Source organism: Nycticebus coucang, chromosome 23 (assembly GCF_027406575.1).
Source record: "Nycticebus coucang isolate mNycCou1 chromosome 23, mNycCou1.pri, whole genome shotgun sequence".
In the NCBI taxonomy this organism is placed as follows: Eukaryota; Metazoa; Chordata; class Mammalia; order Primates; family Lorisidae; genus Nycticebus; species Nycticebus coucang.
The window spans coordinates 14,308,881-14,321,834 of record NC_069802.1 but is presented as its reverse complement, the minus strand read 5'-3'; the positions used below and the strand labels follow the sequence as shown (position 1 = coordinate 14,321,834).

At 37.3% G+C, this 12,954-nt stretch overlaps 1 protein-coding gene across 2 annotated transcripts in view; it reads left to right on the top strand.

The window, feature by feature from the left end:
* Positions 1-12,954, top strand: part of KLHL5 (kelch like family member 5) — a 64,337-nt gene that overhangs the window by 12,947 nt on the left and 38,436 nt on the right. Inside the window, exon 2 of one of the 2 annotated variants that reach the window (XM_053577823.1) lies at positions 6,825-7,301. The exons of the other annotated variant lie outside the window; for it this stretch is intronic. Within the exon in view, the coding sequence (XP_053433798.1) occupies positions 6,919-7,301 (383 nt within the window). The 5' untranslated portion in view covers positions 6,825-6,918. The remainder of the gene's footprint in view (positions 1-6,824; positions 7,302-12,954) is intronic. 2 annotated transcript variants of the gene reach the window in all.

Sequence of the window (12,954 nt, the reverse complement as noted above, 5' to 3'; positions counted from 1 at the left end):
TAGTCATAAACTGTATTACCTAAAAAGTTTTGTGTGAAGAAAGGTTGGTATGATGATTACCAGTGTAAGCTATTTACAAAGTAACTGTGATTTAAATTGTTGAGTGAAGCTAAGGTTTAAAAGCCACATTGTCAAAATGAGCTCATCTCCAGTCAATCTTAATGACATTTCAGCATTTCTGCTGTAATACTGAATAGTTTCATCCTTTAAATTCACATACTAACATTTGAGAAGATTTGAAGCAGAAATCGTATGTGGGTCCCTTAATTACATTTTCAAAAATGTATTCCTCATTGACACTTATATCATCTATTTTAAATAATGCATGAGCTTTTGTATCTCAAGTTTAACTCAAAGTAAAACAAGGTTATTAAAATGAAAGAGAGATACAGGATATGTTTTATAATCATTTTGAGGAAAGCATGGAGAAGTTCGAAGACATCCGCTACTTAGCCATAGGATTTCAAAGTGAGAGAATTTTATGCCTTAAGAATGAAATAGGAGTGTGGCGCCTGTGGCTCAGTCGGTAGGGCGCCGGCCCCATATATTGAGGGTGGCGGGTTCAAACCCGGCCCCAGCCGAACTGCAACAAAAAAATAGCCGGGTGTTGTGGCGGGCGCCTGTAGTCCCAGCTACTCAGGAGGCTGAGGTAAAAGAATCACTTAAGCCCAGGAATTGGAGGTTGCTGTGAGCTGTGTGAGGCCACGGCACTCTACCAAGGGCCATAAAGTGAAACTCTGTCTCTACAAAAAAAAAAAAGAATGAAATAGGAAAAAGAAATTCTTTTTCTCACTTTCTCCCCCTGGGTAGAGTGCCATGGTGTCACAGCTCACAGCAACCTTAAACTCCTGGGCTTCAGCAATCCTCTTACCTCAGCCTCCCAAGTAGCTGGGACTACAGGTGCCCATCACAATGGCTGGCTATTTTTTAGAAACAGAGGTCTTACTCTTGCTCAGGCTGGTCTCAAATTCCTGAGCTCAAGCGATCCTCCTGCCTCAGCCTCCCAGGATGCTAGGATTATAGGTATGAGCCACTGCACCCAGTCAGGACTCATTTATTCATTGGAGAAATATTTGTTGAGCACCTACTGTCTTCAGGTGCTATTCTTAATGCTGGGATTACAGGGATGAACCAAAACAAAGCTCTACGGGAGCTACTCGGTAGTGAGGATGAACACAAAAAGCAGATAAACAGCTAACACCCCAGGTGGTGGTAAGTGCTGTGAAAAATATTAAGAGAGCTGGGAGACAGAGAATGAGGAGAGTCTAATTTACACAGAGCAGTCAGTGAAGACCATTTTGATAATTCAACAGTGTAATGATTTTTAATAAGTATTGATCTTTCATAAATAATTGCCCTAGGAAGTAATTATCATCCGAGCTGAATAAATTTGCAGGAGTGGGGGGGACAATTTCATATTGTTTAGCAAAATTGATGGAACACAAGAAAAAGTGTTATTTAAGTAAATGCTGAATTTTGTGCCATAAAGGCATTAATGCTTAAGCTTACTACATATTTTTCATAAAGAAAATACCAGAAATAGAACTCCTACAAATCAAGAAGAGACAACTTAATAGATAAAAGCAGCAAGAGACCTAAAGAGCTATTTCACAGAGGATATCCAAATGACCAATAAACATGAAAAGTTACTTAGCCACATTGATAGTGGAGAAACTGTAAAGGAAAACCAAATGGATACCATTGTACTCTCATCAGAATGACTAAAATTAAGAAGACAGTACGTGCCAGTGTTAGCTGGTGCAGTGTATCAAGAATTCTCATATGCTGCTTATAGGAATGTAAATTGGTAATAACAAACTCAAATGAACATATGTATATCTTATGACCTAGCACTCTTATTTCCAGATACACACACACACACACACTCACACAACTGTAATGCATATATGTATGCACCAAACAACATGTGCCAAGTATGTTTGTAGAAGCACTATTTGCAAAAGTCTAAAATTAGAAACAACTGAAGTCCGTCAGCACTAGAATGGATTTTGATGGTCATATATTTATACAATGGGATGCTGTATAGCCATAAAACCCAACCCTCAGCTGCTATGGACAATAACAGATTAACAGATTATTTTCAAAGCATTGCAGCACAGAAGAATGCATTTATATGAAGTTCAAAAGCAGATAAAAATATATGCTAAGAATAGTGGTTACCTTTTTTGTTGTTTGTTTCTTTTTTTTTTTTCTACTTTGGGACAGTTTATTTTGAGATAGGGTCTTTCTCTGTCACCAAGGCTGGAGTACGGTGGTTGAGATCATAGCTCAGTTCAACCTTGAGGTCTCCAGTGATCCTCCTGCCTCAGCCTCCTGAGTAGCATGTCACTATGCCTGGCTAATTTTTTATAAAAACAGAGTCTTGCTGTGTTGCCCAGGCTGACCTCAAACAGTCCTCTCACCTCTGCCCCCCAAACTACTGGGATTATAGGCATGAGACAACTGCAGCAGGCATGATGAAGGCTTCTTCCGTGCTAGTAATTATTCTGTTTCTGAACTTGGGTTGGAGATTACATGGCAATAATTTACTGAACTCTCCTTGTTGTTTACACACTTTTACTGTTGTATGTCAGATTTTTTTTTTAATGTTTCTTCAAGGCACAGGCTGTAATTACAATCCATCTGGAAAATAGGTTTTTAAAAATTTCCAAAACATGACAAAGTTATTGTTTAAATATACGAAAAGCTTCTACTTGGTGATCAGGAAAACATAAATATCATACAAGAAAAAAGGCAAGTAATGTAAGTAGGTAGCTCAGAAAACTAGAAGTCAAAATGCCCAATAAAACTATGAAAATATGCTCAATAGCCCTCTGGAGTTTAAAGAATTAAAGTATCCATTGTTAACTGTTGGGACCATGAAAGTAGATGAGAAGGGTATGTTTACTTTACTTTTGATTGAATTTTAGGAAAGTAAACTGTTCAAATTTATAATGTATACACTTCAACTTAGCAATTCCACTCTTCAGAATAAATTCCATAGATATAAAAGCCCCACAGAAATATTGATCTCAACATTAATTGCAAAAAACCCAAACGCCCAAGGAGATAGTTTAATAAATTATGTTTTATAATATTGAAATACCATGCAACTGTTAAAAAGATTAGTTTGTATTTCCATGTTTATATAAAATTAGATGAGGAAAGCGAAATGCCAAAACAGTGAATACAATACGATTTCTCTTAATAACAGAACTCCTGTGTTATGTGTATATGTGTTTGTCATGATTTTATAAACATGGAGAGAGGTGTAACAGGCTGTACACCCAGCTGTGAATATTGAATACTGGGGAGAATTGAAAAAATAAAGGTTGCTGGGCATGGTGGCTCATGCCTTTAATCCTAGCACTCTGGGAGACCAAGATGGGTGGATTGCTTGAGTTCAGGAGTTCAAGACCAGCCTGAGCAAGAGTGAGACCCCCATCTCTACTAAAAGTAGAAAAACTGAGGCAAGAGGATCACTTGAGCCCAAGAGTTGGAGGTTGCTGTGAGCTATGATGATGCCATAGCACTCTACTCAGGGTGACAGCTTAAGACTGTCTCAAAAAACAAAAAAGAAAAAGAAAAAAGAAATGTATCAGTGAAAAAGGCATATGATATGAGTCTACTTATGTAGAGGGGTTTTTTGTATACATATATGCATATGCATGTATGCATGTAACTAAATCTATGATGGCGACAGTGGTGGATAAACGCTCGCTGGCCTTTGCCAACTCAAGGTCCTAGTATCCCTTTAAAATCAGGGAGCCTGTTTCATGGCTAATCTCCCATCTGCATCCACTACATTAAAAAGTAAAAAAGTCTCAATATCCCAGCATAAAGGGTCTTTAGGCCCTCTTAACATTAACAGTTAACGTGCTTTAACGTTCACATCTCCTTTAGTGTTTAGATTTCTTCTTAAAGGGAATTATGTTGAGAAATGAATGACATCTCAGGGGGCTTTAAAAGTTCAGGCTTCAGTCAACCAAACAACAAAGCAATTAAAATCCCTTCTAGCTATTAGAACTACTACATACAATACCCAGAATCTCTGGTAAGTCACATTGATTGATCGACTCCAACTCACAATTTTATATAAAATTATATTTATTAAAATTTATCATTTATATTATTAGGTATCCTTTCCTCTGTCAGAGTGTAAGTTTAAAACTACTTTTTTTTTTTGAGACAGAGTCTCACTCTATTGCCCCAGGCTAAAGTGCCGTGATGTCTTGGCTCACAGCAACCTCAAACTCTTGGGCTCAAGGGATCCTCTTGCCTCAGCCTCCCCAGTAGCTGGGACTATAGGCACCCACCACAAGGCCTGGCTAGTTTTATCTATTCTTAGTAGAGACAAGTCACTCTTGCTCAGGCTGGTCTCAAACTCTTGAGCTCAAGCAATCTACCCACCTCAGCTTTTCAGAGTGCTAGCATTACAGGCGTGCGTCACCATGCCTGGGCCAGTTTAAAACTTGTAAAAGCAAGATCTGTTTGTGACTCATCTGTCTCTGTGGTGCCTTGTACATATAAATACTTGGTAAATGCTTTCGTGAATGAAGAGAGCAGTGGCAAGACCCTCATGGTAGTCTTTCATTCTGTGGGTCTGTACCATGCTGTCTCCGGCCCCTGCCCACTCTCTGCTCATTCTAACAACTAAAATCTATATACTTCTCCCCACCCCCAATTTCTGGAACCCTTTGGGGCAGTGGGGTTGGGGCTCCCCTCCTTGAGAACCACAGGGCTAGAATAATTGAAGTGTATAGAGTAACTGAAGGATGGTAGTGCCTGAGCTCAACGTTGAAGGAAGAGTAAGATTTTAAAACCAGAGAATTTGGGGCACAAACAGTGTTATGAAAGAGGGAGCAACAGAATGCATAGCCCATCTTGACTGGTGAAGTGTTGTGTCTAAAGTTGGAAAACAAAGTTGGATAAATAGAGGGAAGTTAGAAGGATGTGAAGGATCAACAGGAGGTGAAAAGAGAGGGGAAAGTGTCATTTCACTCCCAATGCATCCCACATGCTACTGCCAAATTAATTTTCTAAAACATTGTCCTGTTCAACAGTCCACTTAATAATGCCATTGCTGTGTGTTCAAGGCATTTTATCTCATCATATTCATTTAACTTAATCTCTTCCTACTCCTCAAAATTGATTAGGTAAGGCTGGCTGGTTGATCAAACCAATATTTCCCCCTCCTTTTTTGTCAATATGTTCACTTCATACATTTATTGATATGTTTCTTATATAAATCTGTCATCATTCTGCCTAAACAACTTCTTACTCTTCTTAGAAACCTTCCCTCTGGTGAAACTGGCCCATACCATCCACCCTGTCCTGATATCTCTTTTCTCTTACTTATAATTTTTATGGATGAATTTCCCGTATAATTTAGCACGAAAGTATACATAGCTTTTCACGTGTCTCATTCTTGTTTTTCTGAATAATTTGTATTCTCCAGAAGAGCTGTATGAGGTTAAGATCTATGCCTCATAATATTTTTGTAAACCACCAAAGCAACTTCTTTTGTCGTTTGTTTTTATTTATTTATTTTGGTCAGTCAATGTAGGCATTTCCTTTTGTGTGAAATTACTTAATGTAGGAGCAGATATCGAACATCCTGAAAACTCGAATTCTGCATTTGCAGATCACAACATTTTAATATCTCAGTATTATCATGTTTCTTAACATTGAATATTTTTCTTTTCTTCAATAACTAGATTTAATTATTTGGGGGATTAAGAATATATATATATGTGTGTGTGTGTGTGTGTGTGTGTGTGTCCCTCACAATGCCTAGTAGAGTGGATTGCTCGCAATAAGTACTATGTATTCTAAAACTTGATTGATTTTTTTTTTCAATGCTTTATCAATTAACCTTACCATAACCATGTTCACACCGTTGCTTTGTCTTGCTAACAGCAGAGTACAGTTAGGGCAATCCAGTCCCAGTCCCAGTCCTTGGTAGCTTTCTTAAGCCACACTTCCCTTTTCCTAAGTAGTGTCATAGAAATTTGGGTGTTATACTAATTGGAAGCAGCCTAATTCTAATTATGGAGCAATATTGGCTTCAGGTTCTATGAAAAAGAGTAAGTACTGTCATATTTTGATCCCTGGTAGTTTTCAAAGTTTTCCCTTTTAATATCCTCATTATCCTTTCTTCAAATGAAATCTTACCTAAGCACTTACTGTATTACTTAGACACACTCCTCGTCTGAAGGGAGAAGGTGGAGGTCCAAGGCGACGGTCTGGAGCCCCACCTCTGCATCCTTCCTTCCTCTTCATTCCCCATCCAGAGGGCACAGCTTGAAGATCACTATAACTCACCTAATTTTAAAAAATCCTTTTTAAAAAGCATGTTTTATGATACCTTATTTAGGAACTTCATTTAAAAATAGAAACATTTTAGTTTGCAAGTGGATTTTAAGTACAAAGGAAAATGCTGTGGAATACGTTTCTCGTTTCAGCAATAAAGGAGTTAATGTACTAAGCCGCAGAGACTGAGATACCGCTATGGGATAGTGCTTTCTGTCATTTGCGGCTTAAGAACAGGGGGTGGTGTTCTGCATTTGAAAGGACTTTAATGAATGCTGTCAGTGTTTGTGAGACCTAATGGTCAGTGGGAAGGGGAGCAGGGAGAGTGGTCTGGCTGCTTCAGGATAGGCGGAGGAGAGTTTGCTCTGATTGAACGGAATGTTCCACCGTGTTTCATCTTAATTCATTATCCTTTGTTCTTTAAAATCTGATACATTGGCATAAAAGTAAATGCAGAGATATATATGTAAGAATGTGATTTATTTTCCTTTAAATCTTTTTGTTGTGTACAGCAGGGCATATACTTCTCTTGTCTTGGTTGGATGCACAAATCTGTGTGCAGTGCTTTTTGCCCGTTGCCTAGACGATCACTTGGTTTCTCTGAGGATGTCTGGTTCTCGTAAAGAGTTTGATGTGAAACAGATTTTGAAAATCAGATGGAGGTGGTTTGGCCATCAAGCATCATCTCCTAATTCTACAGTTGACAGCCAGCAGGGAGAATTTTGGAATCGAGGACAGACTGGAGCAAACGGTGGGAGAAAGTTTTTAGATCCATGTAGCCTACAATTGCCATTGGCTTCAATTGGTTACCGAAGGTCCAGCCAACTGGATTTTCAGAGTTCACCTTCTTGGCCAATGGCATCCACCTCTGAAGTCCCTGCATTTGAGTTTACAGCAGAAGATTGTGGCGGTGCACACTGGCTGGATAGACCAGAAGTGGATGATGGCACTAGTGAAGAAGAAAATGAATCTGATTCCAGTTCATGCAGGTGGATTATTTTCTTACTGTTAGAAAAGGGGTTTGGGGTATATTCTCTATAATGTTTTAAAATAATTTAATATTATTTAAAATCTATGATTATGTAAGTACATCTGTGTATGTAAGTGTATAATATCTTGGTATGAACATGGGATACTTTTGCTAGGGTTTTTAAAAAATTTCTAATATTCTATAAAATATCAAGGACAACAAACAGCCTTCATATCTGTGTTCCAAATATAGATCTGGCTCTGCTTTGAAAAATAATATATAGTGGCAGTCTCATGCATCATTGCCTTGCAGATTCCTTCATTCATTTACCTTCTATATTCAGAGCCAAACTGTAGAAGGCATTTCTATAGTATAAAATTTTACGTGACATTTTAGTCTACAACAGATTATAGTCATTTTTTTAATTTAAGGAAAATGAAAGATTTTACAAAAAGATGCACATTGTAGTTGCCAAAATTTTTTGACACCTTTGCAGTTGTCAATATTTTTCTTATGGTTATTTCTCTTTGTCCTGTCTATGTTGTAGCTCTTCAGACTAATACAGAGAATACTAAGTAACATGTCTCTTTCTAGGATGACAGCTACTAATTCCTGTTATTTGCACTTTCACTGAAATTTGTGCTATTTAGGGAAATGAAAGATAATCTTTCGGGAGGGCTTAAGGGAATGTTGAGGGGCTAGATGTGGTCAACTGGTGGAAAGAGGGCAAGAAGAAGGGGAAATGAGTTAAAAAAAGGAAAATAGAATCATTATGAAATTGCCATTTTTTTTTTCTTTATCAATCTTTATCCTTGGAATCTGGCTTGGTCTTTGAAATGAATTTTCTTATCAATCAGTTTAAACTACAATAACGTATTATGTAACAAGTTAGAACATGAAAGTCATCTTTCTGATTCATCTTCATTTGCAAATATTTCTAGATGTTTAAAGGCACAAATAGCTTATCATGTGTCTAGTTTGATTACTGTATTCTTTTTCTTTTAAAATTTCTGTCCAGGTTTTGACACTTGTAATTTGTAAGTTGGTTATTAAGGATGTAGGCATCATACAGATTGAGGCAGAATGAATTCATAATGTTCAGTTATCTCTTGCTTGAGGACATTTACCACTTTCTCCTCTTCTAACCTTCAGAACATAGAATTCTGAATTGTGGTATCAGAATGACAAAAAATATAGACCAGTCATCTGTAATCATTTCTGTAAGGGACAGAGGGGAATATCTTTACATAAGTAAATGGTGTATTTAATTAAAAATTGTTTAATTATTCCATGACTTACTATTACCTTAAGGGAATAGGAGTAACCGGTAACTTTAATATGGAGCTAATGTGGTTTCATTGTTTTGTATTTTCTTTGGAGACTTGTTGCCATAAAGAAAATAATTTATGTAGTAAAAGTTCATGGTCTATCGTTATTGTGGAAACCAAAAAATAAATATCATGCCATTTAAAAATCAATACAATATATTAAGAATATTTTAACAAAATTAGAATAAACAAAACATTTATTTACAACATAAGTAAACTAACATGTAAAACTCATAATTTGTATCAACTTGGAGAGATTATAATGTGAGTTTAAAATTTTGAAACAGGTATAATCTAGAAAAGATTATACACATTGATCACTATAATTTACCTCCTTACAACAAAGGTAGTTTGCATATGGAATGATTACTGAAATAAAATTAATTCATTCTTTAGCATGCATACTAAAATGTCTTCGTGGACTGTTCATTATAAAAGAAAAAAATTATGTTTTTTTGACTGAGAGATTGCTATGTGCATTCTTCAAGAATATAAAATTAAAATTTTTTTATTTATAGGAGATAAAAGACAAAAAGTTTTTTTAATCTAAAATAAATATAGCTTTACATGCTAATCAAGAAGCCTCATCAAAGTAAGATGAGAGTTGACAGCTTATATCTTCAATGACCAGACTATTTCTAAAATATTATGTGTATTATTTTAAAAGTCTGATTTTTTTTTTAGATATGAGGAGGAGTATATCAAAGCAATTTAATATCCCTGGTGGCTTGAAATTTTAATGTAAACATCTTATTGTAAAAAAGGAAAAAAACAAACATTATAGATTTTAGAAATGTCCTTTGTATGTATATTTTTACTTCTCCATTTTTTTCTAGATTAAATACATGTAATTCTTACATCTTTCTTCAATCCTCTGAGTCTTTGACCTTTATCATAAGGATACATTTATTTGCTCTCAGCTTTTTGATTAAGTGAGCAGTCAGACTTATCTGAGTGGTTGCCCTTCCACTGTAAACAAATCAAAGCCTCTCACCATTAATGTCGAGAAAAGTTACACTGACATGTATCAAAATTTTGTATATAACTTGGGAACAATTCTTTTTCTTATATAACATTTGCAAATAATGAAATAGATAGCAAATATTTTGAGCATACTATAGATTGAGATTTTAAAATATTAAAGATAATAATAGGAAAATACATATATGCTAATTTCTTATTTAAATAGTCATAATATTTACATAGATCCTCAGGACTTAAACCAAAAATTTGAGTTATTAGAAAAAAACAGCTGGGAGTTTTGAATACTTAGAGTCACATCAGCCACAGTGGATCTGGGCCCTTTAAAGCAGGAGTTGAGATGCAGCATATGTTGGTAATATGTTTTAGCCATTGTATTCTAGCATGGAGAGATGTCTGCCTGAGCTGTAGACGTCTAGTAATTCCTGCTGCCACCTACCTAAATGATTTAAAAGTTTCCTGCCTGCTAACTCTGAGCTTGGGTCTGTAGTATAGCCCCTTTTTTTTCCTCCATGAGAGCCATTTAAGTCATTAGGTTGGTATTAAAATACACGTTTTTTTTTTTGTTGTTGTTGTTTTTTTGTAGAGACAGAGTCTCACTGTACCGCCCTCGGTAGAGTGCCGTGGCCTCACACAGCTCACAGCAACCTCTAACTCCTGGGCTTAAGCGATTCTCTTGCCTCAGCCTCCCGAGTAGCTGGGACTACAGGCGCCCGCCACAACACCCGGCTATTTTTTGTTGCAGTTTGGCCGGGGCTGGGTTTGAACCCGCCACCCTTGGCATATGGGGCTGGCGCCCTACTCACTGAGCCACAGGTGCCGCCCACGTTTTGTTTTCTTATACCCTGAAGAATTTTAGACCAAAAGTAACAGAATTGTCACCTTTTATGTGAGTGATAGGTGGCTAGCTCCCAAGGTTTATATGATGGTAACCCACAGTTTATACTTCCATTGGTTTACCCACCTTGAAATTATGTAATTGTGGACATTTTGTTTTTGAGACAGAGTCTCAAGCTGTCACCCTGGGTAGAGTACCATGGCATCACAGCTTACAGCAACTTCCAACTCTGTGGCTTAAGCAATACTCTTGCCTCAGCCTCCCAAGTAGTTGGGACTACAGACACCCACGACAACACCCAGCTATTTTTTGGTTGCGGTTGTCATTGTTGTTTGGCAGGCCTGGGCTGGATTTGAACCTGTAGCTGGTGCCCTAGCAGCTTGAGCTATAGGCGCTGGCCGTGGACATATTTGTAAATGGGGAAATTTCATTATTTTAAATTTTGTTTATAAAGTTAGAGCTTAATACTTCTAGCACTGGACCTTTTTTAGTTATTTTGCATAAAATTTTAACTGTACTTTATAAATACAGATTATTTTCAGCTTAGGATGGTTTCATTTACAGTTTTTCAACTTTACAATGATGTGAAAGTGATGTGTATTTAGTACTCAACTTACAATTGAGTTGTATCCTGATAAGCCGTGGTAAGTTGAAAGCGTATTTTCAACTTAGATGGGGCTTATCCAGATACAACCCCATCAGAAGACAAGAAGATGATCATAGCTCAACTGGGTACTTCCTAAACACTTTTCTAAGCACTTTTCTGTATTAACTCATTTAGTCTTCACAACAAATTTTTGATTTAGGTTGCTACTGGTATCAACCTGACCTAATTATAATTTTATAGGTGGGACAAATGAGCCCCATAAAGACTGAGTAACTTGGGTGGCGCCTGTGGCTCAAGGAGTAGGGTGCCGACCCCATATACCGGAGGTGGTGGGTTCAAACCCAGCCCCAGCCAAAAACGGCAAAAATAAATAAATAAAGACTGAGTAACTTGCTCAAGTTCGCAAGTAAAACAGTTGCATTTCTAAAGAGAAACTATGTTTTTAAGAACAGTTTTAGATTTACAGGAAAATCACAAAGATAGTACATTGAGTTAATGTATACTCCACACCCAGTTTCCCCTATTACTTACATCTTACGTCAGTGTGGTGCACTGATTACTATTAGTGAACCACTGTTGATGCATTATTGTTAGCTAAAGTCTATACTTTATTCAGATTCCATTAGTATTCTACCTAATGTGCTTTTTCTGTTCTAGGATTCTATCCAAGCTATCACACTACGTTAAGTCATCATGTCTCATTAGGCCCCTCTTGGCTGTGACAATTTCTCAGACTTTCATGGTTTTCAGTGACCTTGGCAGTTTTGTGAATATGGAGTTAGGTGTTTTATAGAATGTCTTACTCAATTGTGATTTTTTTTTTCTGATGTTTTCCTCATAATTAGACTAAGGTTATGGGTTTGGGGAGGAATACCACAAAGATAAAGTGACATTTTCATCACATCATTTCAAAGGCGCATTCTGTTAACCTGACTTAGGATCAATGTTGATACTGACCTTGATTACTTTGGAAGTAGCTGCACTTTGAACCCAAACAATCCAGATGTGGATGTCATGCTCTTAAGGGAACATCGGGCTGTACTGCCTACTGGAGTAGACAATTCTCTGTGACTATTCATTTAATCACAGACTTCAGCCAGATTAACAGATAGCTAATAACTCATTCTAACTAGTTTCACCGTCTTTCTCCAGTTAATTCTCTTGTCTTGATTCTGGAGAATGCCAAGCCTGGCTGGGGTGCAAGTATGATCTCTTAACCCAGCCACAACTACTTATCCATACTCTTCTGACCCATCTTACTGGTTGCTTGAAATTCTGTGTTTCAGCTGCAGGCATCCTGAACTCTTTTATTCCTGGGTCAGCTCATCCTGAAGGCAAAAGTCCTCCTCCTCTCCCAGCAAGGGGTCATCTGCTTAATAACACATTCCCTAAAAGGCAGTTTCTTTTTTCTTGGCCTTCTTTATGTTGTCCCTGTATCTCATTGTTTGATCCAGTCTATTAATTCTGGTTCCATTTTAAATTAAAATCTTCTGCATTTCCACACTTTATTTTTTTTTTTTTGAAACAGAGTCTCACTATGTCACCCTCAGAGTGCTGCGGTGTCACAACTCACAGCAACCTCAAACTCATGGACTTAAGTGATTGTCTTGCCTCCGCCTCCCAACTAACTGGGACTACAGGCGTCTGGCTATTTTTTTGTTGCAGTTTTGTTCTTTAACTGGCCTGGGCTGGGTTCGAACCCACCAGCCTTGGTGCATGTGGCTGGTGCTGTAAACAGTGTGCTATGGACACTGAGCCCATTTCTGCACTTTAAAAAAAATGTTTTCGGAGATGACACAGAAGTTCAACTATAATGGGCTTGTATCTGGGAAGGGTATATCATACTGTTCCTCTTCATACACATGTGCTCACATCGTATCACTGACTCCCTTGAGAATCTAACATAAGCCATGTGACC